The 25970-nt window shown below is 39.8% G+C and overlaps 1 protein-coding gene across 10 annotated transcripts in view; it reads left to right on the forward strand.

The window, feature by feature from the left end:
- Positions 1 to 3251: 3251 nt before the first annotated feature.
- The window catches only part of tpm3 (tropomyosin 3), a 39886-nt gene continuing 17167 nt past the window's right edge, over positions 3252 to 25970 (forward strand). For 2 of the 10 annotated variants that reach the window (XM_071535225.1, XM_071535227.1), the window contains exons 1-6: positions 3252 to 3469; positions 5968 to 6093; positions 18314 to 18447; positions 20048 to 20165; positions 20617 to 20687; positions 22455 to 22530. In XM_071535225.1, coding sequence (XP_071391326.1) covers positions 3356 to 3469; positions 5968 to 6093; positions 18314 to 18447; positions 20048 to 20165; positions 20617 to 20687; positions 22455 to 22530 — 639 coding nt within the window. In that variant the 5' untranslated portion in view covers positions 3252 to 3355. Of the gene's footprint in view, positions 3470 to 5967; positions 6094 to 14727; positions 15185 to 18313; positions 18448 to 20047; positions 20166 to 20616; positions 20688 to 22454; positions 22531 to 25970 lie in introns of those variants that run through there. The other 8 variants (XM_071535228.1, XM_071535229.1, XM_071535234.1 and 5 more) reach the window with 7 other exon arrangements.

Raw genomic sequence — 25970 nt, forward strand, 5'->3', positions numbered from 1 at the left:
TGCATGAATTGCTACATTGTTGGCAAGTAGGACTTGGCCACCTGGGGATTCGAATCCTGGACCTTTGTCTCCCGAGAGAAGGTGACTTACTGACTGCACCACTGGGGAGAGGGTAAAAGGTGAACAGGAAAGATGACAGCACAGTTCCACTAACTGTTACTCTGCAGCATGTCTAACACACTGCTCTGGAGGCGGACAAACTGTGTCCTGGAATATGGACTATATGACATATAGGGTGCTTTCACACCAGCCTCGTTTAGTCCATTTGAATCAAACCAAGCAGCGTTTACCCCCTTGGTTCGAATCGCTTGGGGTAGTGTGAACATCCTAATCGAACCCAGGTGCAGACCAATTCTTGCGTTCATATGCGCAGAGTCTGCTGATCTGCCACCAAATCAAGACCGACATTCCCTGACGTTGCTCCATGATGTAAGATATAGTATAAGCAGAAGTTGCGAGGGTTTTGTTGTATTTTTACCCGCTAACTGACCCATAATCAAACAATATTTTCAACTACATGGCTTTGTTTTCAAGCTCTGGACCGTTTGATTTTTGGCTTTGTGAAAGCGAACCGGACCAGCTGAATACAAAACGATGTATCATTCTTGCATCAGGTGCAAACCAAGCAAGTGGACTCTCAGGTGTGAAAGCGCCCATATTTTAGGACACCATGGTATTGTCCACTTGCATCACTCTGAGCTCCTCCCTGAGCAGGAGCAGCTGGAAATCACTGGAGAAATCAAAGAACATGATTCTCAACATGCTTCCTGGCATCTCCAGGTGAGAATAAGGCTGTTGGGGTTGGTATAAGATCAACCACACCTGTGTATGTTGTATTCAAATTGTGGAGGGGGTCCAAGGAGTCCATCACCAGGGTTTTTGAGTTGCTTGCAGGACCAGCCTATCATAGGTATTCATTATATGTGTCATTGCAACTGGGACAAGACACTGGGGCAACTCTTCTTGGGCACTGGGACAAGGCAGGAGGAGGAGTGCAGGCACTCTCTTCAGACTCAGGGAGAGGTTGAAGAGGTGCTGGAGAACCTCTGCTAGCTGGCTGACACCTTGCTAATGCAATCATGACTTGCAGCCTCATGCCTGGAGCTTCCATAACTCCCTTCTCACCTAGGTGGTAGAGATGGAGAGGCTGGGGGGAGGCAGTGTTGTCGCCGAGACAGTAGTTCAGATCTCAAACCCCAGTGAAACATGCTCTGCGATATTTTAAGGCAGCCAATTACAACCATTTCTGCCACTTCCCACCATCTTGACTCTTTGTCTTTCTCTATTTCTGTGTTCATGTCTGCATGTGTCTTTTACACACACATACAGACACACACACATACACACACACACACACACACACACACACACACACACACACACACTCCCTTATTCTAATCCTGCGGACAATGTCAGCCAAGAGATGTGTATTAATATCCCAAGTGGGGCCTAGTGGGGGGAATAACTGGCATAGTCGCCCCCCTGGCCCTTTACTGTGATTCCCAGCCCCCCTGTACCCTATCCATCACTAGGATACACCCAGTTATAGGCATGGCAGGCCAGGTGATGGAATAGAGTTACGGGACAGGCATTTCTCCCCAGTATGAGTTTGTATGGGTTCTTCTGTCTCACCAGGACTGTTAATAAAAAAGCAAGTGCCTGAGGTACTCCTCAAATATAGGCTCTTCTGGCCATTACTACCTACATTATGCCTGAGGGCAGACTTGTGGTTTCGGTCATGAATTAAAGCATATTCAATCTTGAACACCGCTTTTTCTCAAGTGAAATCTCAGCCATTTCTTGCACACCTCAAACACTGCAAAGTAAACACTTAGTGCACTTTCAGTACATAGCATTAATTGGCCACAATTAATAATAATATAATAATAATAATACACTTTATTTGTATAGCACCTTTCATACAAGAAATGCAGCTCAAAGTGCTTTACAACAAAGAAATTACATGCACCAAGTGCTTCACATAAAACTTGATAATAATAGTGAAAATAAGATAAAGATGAGAATAGAATACATAGAATGCCTCTTCACATGAAAATAGACATAGAATGAGCATAAAAACAGGGATAGAATGCCATAATTATTGTAAAATAAGATGGAGAATAAAACCCAATTGATAATAATAGTAAAAAATAAGATAAAAATGAAGAATGCATAACATAAGATGGAATTTAATAGGTTGCCCTATGGAACCTATTAAATGAGTACATCAATCTTTGAATATGACTCTTGCTCTTCCTCCAAAACTAAATGTTTGCTAGACCTCTGAGCCTTGCTTCCAATCTTGACACATACTTGACCTTTAGCAGTTATGGTAACCTTGCTAGATGCCACTAAAACCTTAACCCCACCCCCTATGTCTTTGGCTGTCAACTTGAGAGTCAAATGGAGTCAAATGGATTTGTGACTGTAACAGTGCTCGCTCCATGGCAGTAACAGCTGTTGTTTAACTGCATAGTGACCATAAGAAGGAAGTAGAAATAAAATAGGAAGGCTATTTTTAACAATGGATTTTTGTAATATTCACTTTGAATTGATGGTAAGTGTCTTATGTCGAACGGTGGTGTGGTGCATTCTTGTTTTTAGATATTCAGGATGCCAAATGAATTCAAAACATCTTGGAGATAACACAACAACTGAATCTGCTCATGATCTCAACACAAATCATACACCTGGAAACTAAAAACGTCAACACTTTTGGTGTAGTTAGGGTGTCGACCACCAAATCACATCTAACAGGTGCCTTTTTTCTCCTGTAGCACTCACATCCATCCTTAATTCAATCTGTAATTTGAGTACTGTGTGTGTGTCGGACGGAAATAGAAAGACCCACTTTGTTTTATGGTGCCTTCTGTCACTGTCAAAGCTGCTGTCAGCTTCCTTTTATTTCTTATCTTCCTATTCTCTCTTTTTCTTCACTTTGGAACAGCACAAGGAAAGGAAATGCTAATGGAATTAGATAGAAAAAGAGCTAGTCTGTTAGTTCTTTGGCGATAATAATAAAAAAAAAAAATGTATTGATAAAAAGTAAGATGGTGCAAAAGTCAGAGGTGGTGGGTGGAATGAGGGGTGGGGGGTGTCACAGGAAATAGCAACCAGACGAATTGTAATTTTGGAGGATAGAGGTGGGTGTGGCCTTAGGGATAAAGGATGAGGGGCTTAGAAGTGGGAGTGTCCGTCTCTTCTTCTGTGATATAAAGGCTCTCCCTCTATCCTTGTCGGAGTTTGGTCTCTCCTCCAGCCTGCTGAGCTCTCAGGTAATTTCTCCTCCATCCATTTGTCCTCCCCCCCTCTACTCTTTGCACTCGGCCGATAAGCCCGACAAACCCCTACCAAAATGGAGGCCATCAAAAAGAAGATGCTTATGCTGAAGTTGGACAAGGAGAACGCGCTAGACCAGGCTGAACAAGCTGAGACCGACAAGAAAGCAGCTGAGGATAGGAGCAAGCAGGTGGGCCATGATGACGGTCGCACATAACATGATTTTAAAGATCCACAACACAGCAATGCACATGTTCCATCTTGCAGTTACTTCAGAATAATCTTATCCAATTGGTGTGAGGCAAAATGGTCCAGGATACGAGTTCTCTGAGGAGAGAGTGATCATATATAATCATTGTACCAACCTGTGGGTGGGTTTGGGGAGTTTAAATCTTTGTGTCAGAGTCTTAATGATAATTTCACAGCAATGTATGTCTTTACCTAATCTAAAATGTATAATTTAGTCATATCTGCATCTATGATATCTAGAGTTCATTTCCAAAACTGTATTTGTCCACTCTCTAACTTATGATCCACTCCGTAAAGTTGTTATCAGTTTGTCAACACGGCACTTAGGTTACCCTTTCCAAAGTGACTTATTCAAATTGTGGAGGAATATTTACATGGATATAATTATTGTCAGTGTAACTTGTAAAAAGAGTAAGAAAATGAGTAATGCCATTTTTTGAAACAATTGATTGGGCAGGCATAAATCACATCTCTGACTCGAGATAAGGGTACATTTCAGAAACTGAACCTTTATCGTGTTACTAACAATGGATTGGATCAAGGCTATGTTCAAGAATAGGTCGGTGTTGTCATCAATCTGTAGCAACTGCATGTCCCAAGTGGGGAAGGGGAAGGGGGGGGGGGGTAACCTGGAAAACTGGGGCCATGCCAGTGCTTGTGCTGCCTACCAGAAACTCTAGCTGCTATTTACGTTTCCAGAGACAGAACCTGGTGTTGAAGGGTAAGTGATGCAGCAGTCACCTATGCCTGGAGAGAGATGGTAGCTAAGAGAGGATACTGAGACATCTGAATGGCAGCTTTGTAGCCATATGCCATTCTCCAGCTTGTGCATCACCCCTGCATGTGTATATGAGTGACAGAAAGACTGGCAGGAGTTTGTGTTAAACTATCACATCGAGCTACTGTAGATGAGCCTTATAAGGCTATAATCTGTTATTTGTGAAAATATTCATTTGTTCTTTTGTGATGGCCAGCGACTGGTCTGATATCGATTTGAGGCAGCATAAAACAATATGGTAAATGAATACTGCAATATCAGCTATGGCTTCTTTGCACTATTTTGCAGGTGTTTTGGGGAAGAAGCAAGGGGAAAGATGAACTTTTTGGATAAATGTATTGATGCGCTGAACTAAGGATTATAGTTAGCAATGACTTAAGTAGAACAAGTAAAGGGCTGATTTGCAATCAACGGCTTCTTCATTACATTTGTGATCTATTTAGAGAGACGAACATATATATATACATATTATTATTATTATAGTTTTGCATTTTTCATTAGTTTTTATTTTTATTTTGTTTTGACTTTTTTGTTTTCAATTTCAGTTTAGTTTTAATTACTTTTTAAAGTGGGTTTGCTAGTTTAGTTTAGTTTTTATTTTTGAAAATGCTTAGTTTTAGTTGAGTTTTTATTAGTTTCAGTGTTAGTTTTAGTCTTATTTTGTAATATGGGGTATTTGTCAGGGGTGAGATTCAAAAATTCAAAATACTAGGCTTATGTATGAAATAAATTGACAAAGACGAAAACTAAAGACATTTTCTCTGTAATTTTAGTTTATTTTAGTTAGTTTTGTAAACACACAATACAGTTTCAGTTAGTTATCATTTTTTTTGTAAAGCCTAGTTTTTATTTTTATTTCACTTAACGAAAATGTTTTTTCACACCTAGTTTTCATTATTTCGTTAGTTTTCGTTAATGATAATAACCTTGATACGTACACATAAATATTTGGATGAGGACAGTCTGAGCTTGTGAAAAACACTTACATAAAGTTGCCATCCTGTCATGAATCAAAAATTGTCTATTACAATTATAAACAAAACTTCACACCTCAGCTTGAACGTCAACCTTTAATCTCTGTACACCTTTCTAACTCCCTGGGTTGGGGAGTAGGGAATTACATGTTATAAGTTTACAGGGATCTCATTACAAAACCATAACTCTAATCCATTACAATTACAGTAAAAACAGAATACTTACATTACAGATACAGGAAAAATGTGCAATAACGTATTAGATTACAAAATAGAAACAGGCTACTTTGTTGAAAGTTGAAAGAAAACAGCACACCGATATTATAATGGTAAAGAATATAATAAAAGACGTCACCTCAATGTATTAGATTACTCAAAGGCATGTTTGAAGGGAAAAAGACATTGAGATTGTAAGATTAGACAATGACTATGACAAGGAATTTACATCTCTGTGGTTGATACTGGTTATTGATGATGCTGATGATAATAACACAAATTACAATCTGTATATTGCTACTTAAAGGAATTGTTTAACTGGATATTCAAAGTTACTCAAAAGTGCCTCATAGTAAGTGGAATACATAAAAGAATTTGAATATTCCAGGGCATTACGTTCACTGATTACAAAAATTAAGCAGGTAATCAGCAATCACTGCTGACTGTGTGTTTGACCGCCCTCTCCCTCAGCATGAAGATGAGCTGCTGCAGATGCAGAAGAAGCTGAAGGGGACAGAGGATGAGCTCGATAAATACTCAGAGGCCCTGAAGGATGCCCAGGAGAAGCTGGAGGTGGCCGACAAGAAGGCCGCTGATGTGAGTAATACTCGATGCGATGAAGCATGGGAAGAAGTCTAGTTAGGACTACCATGACCAGGTTTTGCTGGAGAATGTGTACTCCATATGATTTTGATTTTATTTGGATCTCTTTTAGCCCATTGGCTAATCTTCCAAGAGTCCACATTAAAAACATTTAAGCACAATAATTCATAATAATACAACACATAATTGCTGACACACACATATCATATACATACATGCATACATACACACATATAACATACATTGGCACATATCCTGTATGGACCTACATATATACACATATTCATCGACATGTGTTCACATGTAATAATATGAGGTACCTTATATGTAGTTTTTTTATTTCGTTTTGGTTTTTAACCTTCTTTCACCAGGAATATTATGAACAAATAATATTGACCACTTACCAATTTACCATTTACTCACCTTCTGATACTCATACACTGGTAGATATCGTCATCATTACTTTTTTGGTCTACCACTTTCTCTCAACCTGCCTCGTCTAGTTCTACTTCAATTAGTGTATGTATTGAGGTTACTGTTGGTGGGGAAATTGGTACCTCTGCCTCTTCTACGATGGATTTCTTCCTCTATGATTGTTCAACGTTGGAGCATATTAGCACATCATTTATTTTGGTCATGCTTGTTGGGATCATAATGTCTGTCCTTCCTCACTCACCAACAATATTACATAGAACAGGCCTGAGGAAAGACATTTCTCCATGCTTTCCCCCTCCTGATGTCCATTTTGTTCTATCATTTCTATCCTGCAATACTAAAGTGAGCCTATATGGTAGAGGAACAAAGAAGGTGGAAGGCAATGCCACGGGAAGACCCCCTTAGCAAACTCCAAAATATCACAGGCTCAGTACCTGCTCATATATGGCACACTGTAAGTAAAGCCCCGAACACATACACACTATAAGGACTCTGAAGTTGCCAGCGTAAAACAAGGAGGGCTGATTCCTTGCTTCTCCCCTCCCTTCCATTCCCCTCATTGTCTCCATTTACCCGTCGCAGCTGTTGGGGGATTCAGAGCCCTATTTTGGCCATGATGTCAGCCACTCAGCCTTGACAGTTAGCTTAACCATGGTCCCAGTCCATTTTAGGGACAACGTCCCTTCCTCCAGGGTCACAGTATGTGCTAGCTTTTGTCTCCCCTTAGGCACACTCTGCCATTTGCACTAAGTGAATTAGCACTAAAACACTGAAGATGTAAGTACTGTAAACACCCAGAACACGATTTTTACCATCTCCCTCTGTCACCCAACTCGTTTTGAGAATGGCACCACTGAGTATATGAGTACAATGGACACTACAAGTTGTTTATCATTATCTTAAATAGCAGTTAACTAATGTGTCTGGTAATAATTTACTAATGGTGTTCATGTTAACTAAGGTATTAATTTATACATTATTTAATAGTTTATAAAGATGACTATTAAATAATGTATAAAATAATACCTTAGTTAACATGAACACCATTATGATTACCAGACACATTAGTTAACTGTTAATTAAGGGTTAGTTAATGCTTATTAAGCATTAACTAACCCTTAATTAATGTACCCTTACTGTAAAGTGTTACCAGCTAACCCAGAGTGCCTTAAACATGTATGATTAGAAAAAATGACCTTGGCTATCATATTGTCCTAGGGTCAGCTCCATGCCTGTTTCTGCCATAAGGAAGCTTGCTGGACACTTTTGTTGAACAAACGGCACAGCTTCTCTTGTGCCATTTGAAAACCACTGGAGAAAATAATTTAAAACTGTCCAGTCTTTAATCTCTTAGTCCTTTATTCATTCTGTCTGTGACTGAGTTCATCCTGAGTCAGTGCGCAAGAATTTATTTCAGACTCTACATACTGTATATAGAAAGTACAGCTGTCACCAAAGCCATTGTTCTGCCTACAGAGAATGAACAGAATGCCCAGGACAAAATACTTGGAGAGCTTGAACTCGCAGTCTGTTAGTGTATGTCTTCTTTTATGTGTGTGTGTGTGTGTGTGTGTGTTACCCGTGTCAATATGATTAGCATCATCACAGCATTTTATAGATAGGGTTTGTTCCTGTGTGATGATCTCACTGGTTCACCATCCTGTGATCAGTCAGGTCCATGAGTCCACTTACTGTATCAACACATATATGTGCTACAAAAAAGTTTGGTTCCAGGGCTTTATTATATAGTCCTTATAAACATATGGTAAGATGCCAGTGATTCCATAAAATATATTGCTATGATATGTGATCATATGTGAGGAACGTGATATTGTGTGTATACAGAAAGTAAATGTCAGAGAGTAAATGTATGACATCTACAGCCGGGACCAGATATATTGACAGCAAATATGCACAAAAAAATGCACACACTATTGGGATTCATAAAAATACAAAATCTTAAAAGTGCATAATTGTATATGATGGCTGCCCAAAATTGGGTCCATGGACCAAATTTCATCCACCACAAAATTATTTTTGACCTTCAAAAGTGTTCCTGAGAGTGACAAGAGATTGTATTTAGTCTAATTTTAGGCGTCTTATTCTACTGTATTTGCAAGGTAATTTTAAAAGGATGTTGGCTGCAGGATATGGCAACACCAAATGAAGAAAAATAAATAAATAAAAAGCCATGCAATGCACCTGTATTAAAGCTGCAATAAGCAATTTTTCTGACCACTAGAGGGCAACAAAAACCGCAACACATCTGTAACTAGCACAGCAAAGCTACTGCACTACGGAGGCCTATAAGGACAAATTGAAGGATAAATGCTAATAGCTAAGCTAAACGTCCATGCTGAGAAGCCTTGCCGGTTACCAGTCTCACTTTGACTGAATTTTCTCCCGCTGAAGGTCACATGTCCCACAATCACAAGTGAAGAGCTAGGTAGCAAGTTTACAAGTTTACTAGCTCGCTTCATCGATTTTGCCAGAGCGGAATTTGACAACAATTAAACATATTTGATTTCATTAGTAAGCATAAAACCAAAACACCTCTACTACATAGGAATTTAGGATAAGCTGGTGACTATCATGGGGCATGCCAGAATATGAATGAGGAAGGCTCAATATAAGTCTGGTGAATGGTGATTTATTAAAACACACAATGTAGAAAAAACAGATACATGGGCTGATGAGACACATAAATTGGAGTATAAATATCTGGTCATACATTTAGCAAGCAATGTATATGAATACAATAAATCAAAATTAAGTCACTCTTGAAATGAAATGTCCATACTGACGGATATGGTAATATTTTGGATAACTTGCAAACCAAGCAAACAAAGCAAAACGAAAACTTCCAAAGAAAGATATGGACATAATAGCTTCATGAGCACTTGTAACTTTGGATTTGGCTCGGGCCTTCCCTCATCAGTTGGAGCCCCGTCAAGCTTGAGGTCATCGCTGTTACTGGACTCACTAACACTACTTCCATCTCTGTGTAATGCTAACTGTTAAAGCTGCACTAGGTAAGATTTTTATGTAAAAATCCAGCCATCAGTCTAGAATAGATCACAAAGCGGGGCTGCAATCGAGCGTCCCCATGATGCCCCATGATTGAGAAGAAACCCTATACTTACCCAAATTAAATTCTGGTGTCTTTATGGTCACTCATGGGAAATTTTCTCTAGTGATGAATCGAAACTTAAGAGTGAAGTGTCTCCTAAACAGCGAGTAAGTGTTCTGTCCAGAGGAAGATGGATTCATCAACGTTAGACCTTTTCTTCTCTTTGTTAGAGTATGTCTCTGTCTGTGCCCCTTCTGTGATAGAGCCAGTATGGGTAAGAATGAGAGAGTATACCTTCATCACTTTGCAGGTCAACATTTCACCCTGTGAAATGCAGAGGGGTCTATCAAAGCCCCTCAAAGTTTCCTGGCTTTCAGAAAGTTGGAGGAAAGCCTTCATGTTTTCTACCTTGTAGACAGCTCTTATTCCATATATAAAGGAGAGCAGGAGCTTCTTCCTCATCCACCAGTCTTGCTGTGCTCCAGTAGACTGATATCGTGTGATTTTTAAGCACTGAAAACCAAGTTGCAAAAAGCGAAGGAAACTTGGCCATTTTGTGTTCACAATGCGCAATATATTCAGAGCAAAAAGCAAAGTGAAAACAAGCAAATAGTAAACATGTTGTCCCCCACCAATGATGTAGTTCCACCCTTGGGTCAGTCAGTGATTGCTGAGTGAACTTGAAATATGAGTGAAATTGTATAAGCATTTTTGTATGGGACAATGAAAGGACAGATTGACCATATATTTCTGTTGCCTACTCTCCTCAGAATTAGGCTAACAAGTTATATCTTGAAATGTAGTAACTGTGATTGTCCTGTTTTTACTCAATACAGGACAAAATATAAGAACTACAATACGCAATAAATACAATCCGTACATTACACAATGTACACTACAATACAATTTATAATTCAATATACAATAAACATACAACACCAGGAGCGTGAGTGTTATGAATAATATAAATGCTAAATGATAAGTGATATATGGTATTGCACAGTAGGTAAGTGGTAATATGATATAAGTAGTCAACACTGAGGCACAGTGGTAGTGCAGTGATGATGCAATAACAGTACAACAGTCCAACAACTGTACAATAACTACAGTGTGTTGTGGTTAGAGGTTTGCCCAAAAATTCTCCATTGACTCTCACTTCAACACATCAACCCAGTCTGATGTCTCCAAGTGTGTAGCGTGTGTAGACTATTATGTTACCTATGATAACTTTAACTGTATGACCTGCTTTACCACTGAGTCCCCATTCATTGTCAATGTTGCCCCCTAGCGGCACAAAGTCAGCGTTACAGTGTGACTAACTAACAAACTAACTAACGGACGGAGACCGTTCCATAGTCCCCCTTTGGTGGGGGACAATGAACAGATCTCAGACCAGCTCCTGCTCGGTCTGACTGACTAACTGCTCTGAGTTCACTGGAGTGGCTGAAATGAACCAATCCCCTAGTGCAGGGATGGACAACAGCTGATTTAACTAATTAGTTCCTCCTCTTTAATGAAATCAACTGCAGTAGTGATTGGTGGAATTGAAAACCTGCAGACCTCAGTGGACCATGTTGCCCATCCCTGCTCTAGTGCTGCAGGTCAGAGATAATCAAAACCTGTAGCAAGTCTATGGTGACATCTAGTGGTCAAGATTGGAAATCAACCCACATACAGTATGCTGCCATGGCAGTCTGCAAAGTGTTTAGAAACACACAACCCTAACTGTTACTGACAGTCTGTAAGTACTATCAATGCTGTATACCATGTATATAGAATATACAGTTTCAACATCCTATATTCAACCATATTGAAGCCCAAATGCTGACCAATCTACCATCATGGCGTTTTCCTGAATTTTTTTCCATCTCATATTGTACAGAATTGTTGATAGTTTTTCTTTTTTAAATTATTCCTTTGCCTATCAGAATTTGACTATCAGACTGCTTTCACATTCAACATACTGAAGAAGAGGGGTGGTTCCATTCACTTTCAACACAGTCAATTCAGAAAGTGCATTTTTCTCAAAAAAAAAAAATAAAAAAATAAGAAATTTGAAATTGCTATTGCAGTTTGCTATAAAATGGTCTTACAACTACTCTAGAAAGAAATATTGAGAATAAAGGCTATTATATCATGAGTGGGTGACATACAGGTTCTATTTAGATTTTGATTGTATTGTACTGTAAGTGAACTGATCATAACCCTGTTGAAAAAACCAGCTGAAGAGCTGGTACTACTTGGAGCCTGGACTTCACCCTGTGAATGATGGAGTGAGAAAGAGGAAGGGAGTGACAGGAAGTGATGATCACAGAAGGATTTCTCAATCCTTCACGTTCTCTGGCCTGGTGGAAGCACTTACCTATCAGCTTTTAATACAAAGCTACCAATGACAACAGAGGAATATAGCAGTGACAAATGAGCCATGTAACTAGAATGAACGTCCTCAAAAGCCAAACATTAACCTCATTCCATTGATTGAGTACATTATTCAATGCTGTACATAGTGGAAGTTATAACACAAATGCATGCATGTGTGTGTGTGTGTGTGTGTGTATGTGTTGTGCAATACAACCATAAAACAAACGGATTCTTATCTTTCTTATCTGTACAAGTTGATAAGACCTTCTACTGAGGCCAAAAAGAATTTCATGCACATTTGCTAATGCAACCACTATGTATATACATAGAGTATATATTTATAGTGGTTGTGGATAATGATAGTAACACAAAATTCATCAATTCAACATCAAAATGGCAATCAAATTTATTGTACATATTTTGGAGACCAAGTAATATACTTACTATAGTTACTATTACATACGTGCATTAATGATCCAGTTACTGATCACTGACATATGTACAGATTTTATGAATACTTTGACTCAATTTTCACAAGAGAGCCTCAAAGTGCAAAACTCAATTAATGTTCAGTAGTCCTGGTTTTGAGCTCCAAATCACATATAGCATGGAAAATAAAAAATAACTCACTCATCAAATGAGGTAGTACATCATGCAACACGTTTATCCTAGCATCAGAACATTGGATTTGTTCCTTGTTGAATTTTGGTCATTGCTGCATTTTAAAATAAAAATGGCCATTATTAAATCATGCCGTCAAATAAAAATAATTCTCATCGAAACAGAATATGCAATGGCTATTTCCTAATATTTAGATTATCCAAATCGCAATGAGCAAGAGTTTTTCAACCTTTCAACTTCACAAAATTATCTACTGTAAGCATTCCCTGTGATATCAAAATCCTGTATACCGGTACAAATGCACTATTCATTCTCTGTTCTGCATCGACCTTACTGTAAAGACACCATTCGAAATTTTGATCTCTATACTCAAATTTACTGTAATCACTTAAGATTAAGTGACGCTGTAACATACAAAATCTACTCAAAATGTGTACAAATAAAGTACAGTGATCATTTCTATATCAGCACAATACTGTAAGGTGTACACAAAACAGAAACTTAATACTATTTTACAGTAACAGCAGCCTAGTGGTCAAGATATCTGCACACCTTCTTCACCGTCTTCTTAGCAGGTACAAAAGGATAAGGCAAGGCAAGGCAAGGCAAGTTTATTTATATAGCACATTTCATACACAACGGCAAGTGCTTTACATAAATAAAAGAAAAATAGAGACATATGTGAAAGTGCATTAAAATCACATTTAAAAAGACTGTGCAAGAAGATTAAAAAGATAAAGAAAAGTGATAAGAGCAGGACTAGAATGGAAAATCTACATGCACACTGCTGTGCAATAGCATTTTTATTACTGAACCACTACACAGGTGGATACAAGGGGTTCATCAGTCATTTGGATAAACATTTTGACCTTCTTCCAAAATACTCAATATAATATTGTAGACTTTTATATTGATGTATGGTATTTGTAGCCAATATTAATGATTCAGAAGATGATGTTGTGATTGGTTATTTGGATAAATATTTTGATTTATTTTTTTTATTACTTAATGTAATGTTGTAGTTTTTGGTTTTGGTATTGATGTGTAACCAACAGTGATGTTCAACCAAAAGAAAACCATTAACACAAATAGTGGGCTAATAGTGACCAAAAATGCTCTTGCAATTTAGAAAGAGCCATATAGGTTTTCTAACAGCATTTTATGTTGTGAAGTGATTAGAAATTGTGTTGCAGCGTTACTAACCTGGACTATGTTGTTGGAAGTAGTGAGACATGATTGAAATTACATGTTGAGTTGATCTAGTGAACTGCATATGTAGTAATAAGCATGTGAATAAGCATTTAATATGAGGAAGATATATTCAGAGAAGTGAGCTTGTGAGTTAGAGTTGTGCACTTTGTATCTAAGCACGGCATTTTGTCTCTTTAGACAAGACTTTGAAAGTCTGTTTGGTTCTTTGCATTAACAGTGTTGCACATTGAAGCTCTGTTGTGAAAACTGGGCTGTAAGGTTAAATCGTTTAGACCAGTGGTTCTCAACGTGGGTAACAATAAAAATATTCTCAGATTTGAGATCTGAGATTTTGTATCTTGGACCCAAATCTGAGAATATTTTTATTGTTAGATATGATTTTGTCCAGAATTCCATGACTATCACTATTGTAGGTGGAGAGATAATAGTGAAAATATGATCAAAATAGTAATTCTTCAACATTCACTAATTGCGTTAAGTTCTTGTAAATTAAATAGTGCTGAAGCTTAACAATTCATCAATTTGCTGGGGACCCCCTGGAACCCCCTAAAGGACCCCTGGTGGTCCCCGGACCCCATGTTGAGAAACACTGCCCTAAAGGACCCCTGGTGGTACTCGGACCCCATGTTAAGAAACACTGGTTTTGACACAGCTGAACCAGTCGTAGATGATAAACCACAAATTCCTCCTACCTGGGCCGCCAGGCTGGGCGGGGCCCGGGTGGAAATGCGATTCATCAAGTTGACGTCACTTCACCTGGCTGACAGGACACGCAAAACAAGGAGTGCCTTTCCTGGAACTAACTCTGCTGCTCTGACCCTAGACCAGCTTTATTCCTGTCTGGAGAGGCAACAGTCGTGCTGAGTGGCTGGCCCTGGATCAGTGATTCAGTGTATTGTGTGTCAGACTGGGTGGAGCAGGACGGAAGGAGGGAGAGTGTAGCGTGATTTGAGCTGGAGAAGGGAGGGACTGCGGGGGCAACGCAACTTTATTCATCTGTTTGAACCATTGTGTTTTGCGTGGAATCCAGAAATCAAATTTCCCCACGAAGGAAACTGATGAACCGGAGCTTGCCGCGCTTTAACGAAAAGGCAACTTCCCTACTTCCCGAGAAGAGCTGTCGTTCGGCGCTATTTTCTCAGCTGTAGGCCTTGTTGCATTGCACAGCCTCACCGTGACCGGTTTCCAGCTGCTTTCATCAGGCTGAAGTCACACGAGTGGAGCTGAAACTTTAGTCTTAACAGCAGCAGCAAGATGGCTGGAGCCAACAGCATCGATGCCGTGAAGAGAAAGATCAAAGTTTTACAGCAACAGGCGAATGAAGCTGAAGAGAGAGCCGAGGTCCTCCAGAGGCAAGTGGAGGAAGAGAAGAGGTCCAGAGAGCAGGTACAGGCCTAATGACAACTTCATTACTATCACTGTGAGGTAGTACGGTCACAAACAAGCGAAACAACTAGGTAGGTTACTTTAGGCTAGCCGCGAAATGTGTTAGCGATAGGAAAACGATCCACAATTTTTTGTTCATCTCTTTCGTGCCGTAAAGTCGAGGCGGGGAAACACATTTTTAAGGGGATTCAATTTTTTGCACAACAGGGCCCGTTGTTGGTAGGCTACTTGTTACATCGTGGCTTTAAATGGAATGTAGGTGAGATGTCCTACTATAAAGCTTTTCTCAAAGCAAATGCAAAGTCATGTCTGTTTTGCAACGACGGATGTGAGCTTTTTCCGGCAAACAGTTGAATATCTGAAAAAGAAGTCCTCGATGTGAGGAGTTTGTTCATCCTCCAGACGGTTAGACCGATGTCAGTAGCATTTCCTGTAAAGTCATGCTTCATTCAGAGGCAGTCATGTATCTCAGTTTCCCTACCATTGAGTATGTGGGCTGGTGAGTTACTGTGTGGAGTTGTACGTTGGTCTAGTCCAGTGATTCTCAACCTTTTTCATATCAAGGACCCCTAATTTAGTCCACATTGGGGCCACGGACCCCCATTTAATGACATTTTGTGTCTGAGACCCAAATCTGAAAATGTGTCCAGACTTCCATGTCTATCTGTATTGTAGGTAGAGAGATAAAAGTGAAACTATTACCAAAACAGTCATTCTTCTGCATTCTCTAATTGTTTTAACTTCGTGTCAATTAAATAATGGTGAAGTTTAACAATTCATCAATTTGCTGGGGGCCCCCTGGAACTCCCTCAAGGACCCCTGGTGGTCCCCGGACCCCACGCTGAGAACCACTGGTCTACATAAGGGATGGGCAACCCTCTGCTATGGAAGGTTGAGAATTTGCAGGGTTTTTTTGAATCCCAAACAGCCACTCATCCTCCTGAGACCCATCAGAAAAAAGGTTTTTTGCAATTTTGATAATTTTTTACATCTCACGAGTGTTTGGGATATAAATAACATGTTCCAAAGAAAAAACAAATCTAAACTTACTTTTATGACGTTTTTATGTTTTTTTTAATGTCTGAGAGACAGAAATTATGCATTTTCATTCATTAGTTCATTCATTCATTTTGCATATTTTGCCTTTCTTACACTCAGAATTCATTTTTGATGTTGTGTTTCTGAACATGGGGTCCGGGGACCACCAGGGGTCCTTTAGGGGGGTTCCAGGGGGTCCCCAGCAAATTGATGAATTGTTAAACTTCAGCACTATTTAATTTACAAGAACTTAACGCAATTAGAGAATGCAGAAGAATTACTATTTTGATCATATTTTCACTGTTATCTCTCTACCTACAATACTGATAGTCATGGAATTCTGGACAAAATCATATCTCAGATAAATATTCTCAGATTTGGGTCTGAGAGACAAAATCTCAAATATATCTATATAACGGGGGTCCGTTGCTCTGGTGAGGTCAATTAGGGTCCTTGATATGAAAAAGGTTGCGAATCACTGCCTTAGAACTCAACATTTCAGCCATTTTGAAAAGGCAGAAAAAAATGGTTGCCATGGTTACACCCTAACAAAGACGGCATCACTGAAAGCAAACATCAGTTGTTGTGGTGGCCATCACTCATGAATTACCTCAAAAATGGGTATCGGTAAGAATAATTAGTGTATGGAAATATCATATCACAGATCAAATGACATTTGTCCGTCTCATTGAGTCATTAATCTTTTCTAGTTTCAGCTAAAATGTTGAATCGCTAAGCCAAAGTGATGCTGTATAATACAGTTACAGTTATGAACAGTGTATGGTCATGATCATAGACATGCCCCAATGTTCACAAACAGTTGCTTACACCAGTGATTCTCAACCTTTTTCATATCAGGGACCACTGATTTAGTCCACATTAGAGCCATGGACCCCCCATTTGATGAGATTTTGTCTCTTAGACCCAAATCTGAGAATATTTTTATTGTTAGATATGATTTTGTCCAGAATTCCATGACTATCTCTATTGTAGATAACCGTGAAACTATGATCAAAACACTCATTCTTCTACATCCTCTACTTGTACTAACTTCTTGTAAATGAAATAATGGTGAAGTTTAACAATTCATCAATTTGCTGGGGACCCCCCGGACCCCACGTTGAGAACCACTGGCTTACACCACCTTTGACTGAAAGCTACAAGTTTGCGCCCCTTCTCTGCAAATTGTAGGAAATGAAGTAGAAGCAGACGAGGCAGGTTGAGGGAAAGTGGACTTCATAATATTACTCCTGAAATGCATTGAACATCACAAATCGATGATACCTAACATTGTAAGAATATCCAAAAAGCATTCGGAAACTTTTCTAACATGTTTGTCTGAATGTGTCACCACCACACTTTCATCAATGGACTTTTATCAGACTTTTATCAATGGCATAGCTGTGGAGACAGTAAGCCAATATAGGTACTTGGGCACCATCCTGGATGACAAAATGACTTTTGATGCCAACACTGACTCCATCTGCAAAACGGCCAATCAGAGACTGTTTTTCTTGAGAAAGTTAAGGGGTTTTAACGTTGACAGATCGCTCTTGAAAATGTTTTATTCATCTTTTATTGAGTCAATTTTAACTTTTGCAATGATCTGCTGGTTTGGCAACCTCAGCATGGTTACCAAAAACAGGCTAGGAAAGATTGTTAAACTCTGCCAAAAGACCATTGGCACTAACTTGAATGGTCTTGGCCATGTTTATCAAGTTAGAGCCACTCAGAGGGCAAAGGTCATTCTGGCCCTCATCACCCTCTTCATGCAAAGTTTCAGCTCCTGCCATCAGGGAGGAAGTACTCTTTCCCTAGAAGGGCCAAATCAAACAGATATTTGAGATCATTTGTTCTGTCAGCTGTTGGGTTTTTAAACAAGCTGTAGGCCTAGTTGCTGACTCTTAGTGCTTTATATCTCATTGCAACTTTATCATGTGATGACATCTACTGTATGTTATATGTATTTATGTCTTTTATTTATTATTCTATGTTGTGTATTGGTTGTGTTGACTACTGTTTGCAAACCAAATTGCCCCTTGTGGAATAAAGACTATCCAATCCAATCCATATTTACCTGTGCTTGCTCAGGCTGAGGCGGAGGTGGCTTCCCTGAACAGACGTATCCAGCTGGTGGAGGAGGAGTTGGACCGAGCCCAGGAGAGACTGGCGACAGCTCTGCAGAAGCTGGAGGAGGCGGAGAAGGCTGCTGATGAGAGCGAGAGGTGACTTCCTCCTCTGCTTTAGTGCATCTAAAGCCTTGGTATTATAGGATAATGTTATTCTTTTGGTTGCGCTTGCACTATTCCACTTTTTTGCCTTTTGTAGAAAGAGGTAACGCTAACAACACATCAGATGTGATTTCACCAGACGAACAGCTCACCCCTAGTTATAGTCTATGAGAAGCGAATAATTCCGTGCGCACAGCATGACAGGATTTGTGGCAGTGGGATTATGCAAATGAGCCTCATGTGAGAACGAATCACTCTGGTAAAAATCCACAAATAATTTCATTTCCAAAGAGAAAGTACAGTTTTTTCCTACTTTTTGTATTCTATAGACATCTCACTATGGCCAAGACCATGTTCCTGACCATGTTCCTGGTGGAGACAAAATACATTATAATGTACTATATTATAATGGCTAGGCTGACTGGACATTCAGTGTTTAAAACAGTGTAAGATGCGGGCTTTAATGTGAAAACTCATGGGACGTTTCTTTTTTTTTATTTAAACAATCTTTCTTACTTTTACTTATTCTTCCGCCAAAACTTGCAGTGTAACTACTTTTGAACCGTTTATGCTATTGACGGCGTTCAAACTTGGGGAATGGAATGCTTGTATTTTTATAAGCTTTACGATTTATAGTTTTTTTTCGCAATTTAAGTTTAAAAGTGATTTTTTTTTGGCGGAATGTTCAGTCTGCTAGAGTGGATGATGTCATCACACACTCTAGGCACTCCACAGACTTTAGAGGCTGTGCTGTGAATACACACATTTTTTAAACTGTCACAATTCATACAATTTTTACACAATTTACACATATACATCAAACTGTTCAGCTACTTCTTCTGCCACTCACAATGCTTTACAGTAATTGTGCCTTTTTTCAACAGCTTTTTTTTTTTGCACATACAGAATTTAAACTGTAATAGTTCCCACAATTTTAACACTACATCCATATATTACACATTCAAATGTTCAGCCAGTCCTACTCTCTCTCACAATGTAAATACCTAAGTGATGGGATTTGTAGTTTTTGAGCTATGATGGTTTGTTGTTACCTTGCGAGGCAGCTGGATTCTGACCTGGAGAGTATTACTTAATTGAAAGAAGAGCAAAGAACGGCACTGAAGGCTTTTCTAGATGGAAAAGATGTTTTCGCTCTTCTCCCGACCGGCTTCAGCAAGAGTTTGTTTGTATGGTTCATTGATCTGATTGGTTGAAGTTAGCCCGTGATAGACGGTGATAGACAGATGGTTCATCCAATCACCTACCAAGTATTTTTTGAAAGTGCCTGCCCTTTTCCAAACAGTTTCCAATGACGACTTCCCAGATGGTTCTGTGTAACAAACCATCTGGCAAGTCAGGTTAGGTTTGTTCAACACTAGTGCTCCAATTCAACCTTTTCACTGTAACACACACACATCATTACAGCTGTGTGTCATAGTGACTGAGATTTTCTTTTGGATGCGGCAAACTCTGAAACATATGTACTGTAGGAATTACTACAGTTGAAAGAAAGTTGAAGAAGATGAACTGTAGTGAAATATGTGTTACAAGCCTCTAACAGTAATGGTGTGTGTGTGTGTGTCTGTGTGTGTAGGGGTATGAAGGTGATTGAGAACAGAGCCCTAAAGGATGAGGAGAAGATGGAGCTCCAGGAGATCCAGCTGAAGGAGGCCAAACACATCGCTGAGGAGGCTGACCGCAAGTATGAGGAGGTGAGACAACCAGTCCTCCACTGTCGCAACATCAACTAAAATACTGCCATGACTCATTTATTTAATTAATATGCATTTTTCATAGAAATATGTAGAGGTTGAAATATCGTTTGTGAGAAAGACCATTCTGCTCACTTTCCATTTTGCGATTATTATTGTCTTTTTATTTGATTGAAGACATCATTTTCAGTGCATATTCTGACCAAATTAAGCACTCGTTACTGTAATCGTTTCATAATAGGCTAATTCTAGGTGGCATGAATGAATGAATGACAATTGAGTGGTACTCTGATATGGCCAGTCCACATAATATAGTCCTCCATACTTGCAAAGGTTCTGAAAAATTGGTGTTGTGCGCCTCTGGATGTTGCCTGCGGTAAGTCATTCTGGTTGGATCTATAATGGAAAATGCCTTAATAATAAGTATATAATGGATAATGTATTTCTCCAGGTGGCTCGTAAGCTGGTTATCGTAGAGGGGGAGCTGGAGCGTACAGAGGAGAGGGCAGAGCTTGCTGAGGCGTGAGTATCCAACTACTGACCTGTTCATAACTCGTATTAACCTATTGACAACCCTTTCATTGCTAGAAACAGCTGTTTGCAGGTTGTTTGCTATTGTTTAAAATTTGAATTTTTAATTTGAGTTATTCAGGCTGTGTGCTACCTGGTCCCAAGGTGAGCTGAATCAGAACTAGCCCTCAATCTCAAAAAAAACTCTGTGACTAGATTTAAACGAATAAACACTCAGACTGTCAGATGTGGCAAAAGGCGAGGAGGTTTATTCTTGTACTTAGTCCTGAAAGAAGAGCGAGTATGTTGGCTAACCCGGTGGTTCTCAACGTGGGGTCCAGGGACCACCAGGGGTCCTTGAGGGGGTTCCAAGGGGTCCCCAGCAAATTGATGAATTGTTAAACTTCAGCATTATTTCATTTACAAGAAGTTAACACAATTAGAGAATGTAGAATAATGACTGTTTTGACTATATTTTCGCTGTTATCTCTCTACCTACAATACAGACAGTCATGGAATTCAAAATCATATCTAACAATAAAATTATCTTAGATTTGGGTCTGAGAGACAAAATCTCATCAAATAGGGCCCTGTGGCCCTAATGTGGACTAAATTAGCGGTCCTTAATATGAAAAAGGTTGAGAATCACTGGGCTAACCTCTCCTCCTGTGGGCTACTGGATTTTATTCTCACCAGAATAGATTCATCAACCTTTGTTTTTTGGTACTTTTTTTTATGTTTTAACAAAATTGTTCTGGATAATGATAATTTTGCATATAGTTCTATCTCCAGTACACACACACACACACATGGACAAATAAATAGGTAGGGTGTCCCAACTGAAGACATTTCTTTTTGCATATTGCAACCCATTTCCAATAGTCCTACTCTAGATTGGATTCCTCAAATACTTGAATTAGCTCTGCTGTAAATTGTTTTAAACTTTTTTTATTGTTCATTTCTTCTGTTTTTTTATTGATTGCTGGTCTAGAGCAGTGATTCTCAACCTTTTTCATATCAAGGACCCTAATTGACTTCACATCAGAGCCACGGACCCCCATTTGATGAGATTTTGTCTCTCAGACCCAAATCTGAGAATATTTTTATTGTTAGATGTGATTTTGTCCAGAATTCCATGACTATCACTATTGTAGGTAGAGCAATAACAGTGAAAATATGATCAAAATAGTCATTCTTCTACATTCTCTAATTGTGTTAAGCTCTTGTAAATTAAATAGTGCTGAAGTTTAACAGTTCATCAATTTGCTGGGGACCCCCTGGAACCCCCTAAAGGACCCCTAGTGGTCCCCGGACCCCATGTTGAGAAACACTGGTCTAGATGGTCCAATTTGACCTCTTCAGTTGAATTTGTTGATCAAATGAGAGTGGACAGTCCCAGGTAGCATGCAAGCATCACATTTATTAAGTATATTGATCACATGGACTCATTTAGGATGTGCACTGGTTTTACATATTGAGTGAAGGCACTTTTTGAAGCATCAGCATATCAGTGCCTCCTATATTGTACATCATCTGATTCCCACGGTCACTAGAGGAGAGCAGCATGTTTGCATAACATTAGCATAAGAATGGATGTGGATCCTAACCAACACAATGCCCTCCCCCTTTCTCTCCATGTCTGTGCATGTTTGTGGGGTGTGTCCTAAATTCCAACGCATGGCCCTGCTGCATCCCGACCCCCCCCCCTCCCTGACCCCACCCTGACCCCTCCCTGCTCGGCATGACGGTCCATGACTCCGCCCTGCCCCCCGCTAACAGCAAAGCCAGGACGCTGGACGAGGAACTGAGAGGATTTGACCAATCACTGAAGTCCCTGCAGGCCTCTGAGGACAAGGTAGAATCATTTCTGTCTGTGGGTTTAGCAGCGTCTTGGAGGCCAAACATTTTGACTGGTTGACTTCAGTTGGCTGGCTGGAATTGGCCTTATGGATCCTAAGAACTCCTTACCAGCCATTCTTGGATTCAGTCCTGGGCTGATCTAGTTGGTCTTAATGTCTTAAGCTGTGTGTTAACCAGAGTGGTGTGTGATGGAGGTTTTAAAAGGATAGGTACGACTTGACTTACACTTGACAAACACTTAAAGCGGGGGTATGCAACTTTCTTTTTGTATTATTTGGTGAAAATTTCATAACACCTTTTCAGCTATCAGTAATTCAAATGGTCTGAGAGAAGATCAGGCCTCTGCTGTACCTACTGCCTGTCAATCACACACGCACATAGCTCAGTCTAGTCCTGCCTGCCCTGCAGACTGCAGAGAGAAAACAAATATATCCACAGAAGAGGTGGTTGTGAAACAGCCATAATCCAAACTGAATACTGGGATTGGAACAATCTCAGAACCCATCGTCTATCGGTCTGAGGACGATTAGACTCTGGGGGCGACGGCCAATATTTTGGGGTTTCCGGTGTAGCCAGCGGACATCCGGGCCAAGACTTCCTCTTCCGTGTGCCGGTCATTGTTTACAGTCCAATTATCAACTTGAGACGCGAGAATGGAGTTGGAGTTCTGATGCGTAGCCATGACAACACCAGAGACGGTTCAGAAAGTATAGAGCATCTTTGACAACATGGAGCGAGGTAAAAACAAAGTACAACGACTTTTAATCGATTTAGAACAGCCTGGATAGCGGCGTCTATCTTGTCTATAGCGGTCGCCATTGTTGTTATTACTCCTCCTTGGTTCCGGCGCACAGCTTGACGACAGCTTGACAACGGCGTTAGTCCCACCCGTGGTGCTGATTGGCTAATCGTTAGTCCTCCCCAGCGCTCATTGGATCGATCATTTTTCAACCGAGAAACCTCTGTTTCATGTCGCGATGCCAGACCAGAATCAGTCAACTCGGTGGAGTGGGCAGATTCAAAGGTCTGGACCCAGGCAAGTTCTTGGGTTTTTGTGCTGAGAAACCTCTCTCGCATTGTGCGGCCGAGATGAACAGGATCACTACTTTCTACCAAATGTAGAATGTTCTGTGAAAAAGAGAATACCAGACATAATCATGAAACTGCATTGTAATTCATGAAATTCAAATCAAAAAGTTTCGTTGTTTACCAGCCTTGTGGTCATGACAGTAAGGCTCCTTTGTGAGGAGTGTGTGCCACAGGGCACTGAAGCTCTGATTGAACACCTTCAGCCTCTGCTATGCCCCAGGCACTTCGTCTGTGTTACATCCAGATCTATGGGCCAACAATATTTAGAATTGAAGAATATGTGAGTGTGTGTGATATAGGGCTGAACAATTAATCGAAATTTTATCGAAATCGCAATATGGCCTACTGCAATTTTCAAATTGCAGGAGGCGCAATATTTTTTAAATGTGTGTCAAAATACCATTTTAAATGAAATATTGTCGTGCTGCAGAGATGTCCTGGCCTACACATCATATTCTACAGACTTAAGAAAACATCTTTGTTTGGTACAGATCCCCGCAAAAATCACACCATAATCATTTTTAATACATTTTTCAATGAAAATGAGTAATAATCGCAATTAGATATTTTTTCAAAATCGTTCAGCCCTAATCACCATGCACTGAAACTGAACATGCATACGTGGCAAATGTTTTAGTTCCAGCTACATTGAGCTAGCAGAGCTGTGTTTTGCAGAAAAGGTTCATCAGGTTTGGCCAGTGCTAAGGAGACTGCTAAGTTCTTTCTCTCTCCGCCTCACTCGACCAATGTCCGTATCACAATGTGTGTTTGTAACCACTATGGCTAATCTTTCTCAGTGACTGCACAATCATGAACAGGCAGCAGTGTCTCTGTTATGTTCTATTACCCTCTGAATAATGACATTTTTGAAATATTTAATATTGAAATTTTAAAGAAAAGAGCAGTTTTGCCCACAGTGCCAATTCCAGTGATTTTTGCATTGCTTCTAAGCTACCTTGTACCGTAGATGCAGTTTCCTGAAGTGCATAATATAGTAAACTAAATGATGGACACGCCTGCTACCAATCTTGTTGCCGAAAAAAAAGTAAGAGGAAGTACAGCAGGAAATACAGCAGCAGCAGGCTGAAGGGGAAGATGACATGATGCTGAGCTCTCGTCAGCTTTAGTTGCTCAAGCTCTAGTGGAACTATATGGCTTGGCAGGAGATGTCCAGTGCAGCAAAGAGATCAACAGAGACTGTGTGTGTGTGTGTGTGTGTGTGTGTGCGTGTGCCTGCACTCAGGACAGAGTGACGACCCCCCCCCCAACCGTCTCTCTGCATTTGAACACAGACCCGTCTGTCCATGCATGTCTTGTTACTCTGTCTGCATGACTCTTGCAACCACCTTAAAGTTCAGTCCACCTGCATACAAAGGGTTACCTCAGTGCCTTAGCAGCTGCAAAACAATCAGGTTGTCATGGCCACTGCCTTTCCTGCATCCCATTCAGCCACATTTATGTTACTATTTATTCAAAGGGCTCATAGTATAAATTCCAATTTTAGGCAAGACAAATCCAGTTCTTTTGCTACCAAGCAGCAGTCTGGAAACGGTAGTTTGAAGTTGTATGAGAGTTCAGCCTATAAACACTGCTACCTCAAGCATGCGATGCGGATGTAATCTAACATGAATCAATACTATATTTCACATTATTACCTTTATTTAAACTCGAGAAAATCATTGAGGGCTGGCCCTCATTTACAATGATGTCGAGTATAAAGATATAAAATAATAAAAATACAATAAAAGAAAACAATCAATTCAAACAAGTATATAAGTACAATTAATAAAAGATACAAGATACAAAAAACAATCAGTTAAAACAAGTATGTATGTACAGATAATAAAAGATACAGGATACAAGATATAAAACAAATCATTAGCCCATTAGCCCCTATCTGCTAACCTCCAGACAGTTTTTAAGGGCCGTTGTTTTTTTTGTTTTTTTGTTAATCCGTAGTTCTCCTTAAGGCAGGGATATCCAACCATGTGCCATGGAGAGTATGCAGGTTTTTCATTCCAATCCAAAACTACAGCAGCTGCATTGGGCTGGAACGCATCAGAGCGGCGTTCCAGGAGTAAATTTGACGATGGAACACGTGTGTGTGGTTACACAATGTTTTTGGCATTTAAACAACTACCGTATTTCCTCTAATATTGGTCCGGGCCTTTATTTACCTCAACTGCAGAGGGTACCAGGCCTTTATTGGAAGCAGGCTTATATTAGAGACAGGACTTCATTTCTAATTCCCTCTGTTTGATAAGTATATTTGCTCATATTTTAGTACGAAGCCTCCTTGTTTTCTGATCTGCTTCTGTTGGGGTTCGTTAGGTAGCCGTTTTTTTG

This window comes from Centroberyx affinis, unplaced genomic scaffold (assembly GCF_046629955.1).
Source record: "Centroberyx affinis isolate AG114_WGS23_722 - 3 ecotype Tasmania unplaced genomic scaffold, CSIRO-AGI_Caff_v1 ptg002680l_1, whole genome shotgun sequence".
NCBI classification, from domain to species: Eukaryota; Metazoa; Chordata; class Actinopteri; order Beryciformes; family Berycidae; genus Centroberyx; species Centroberyx affinis.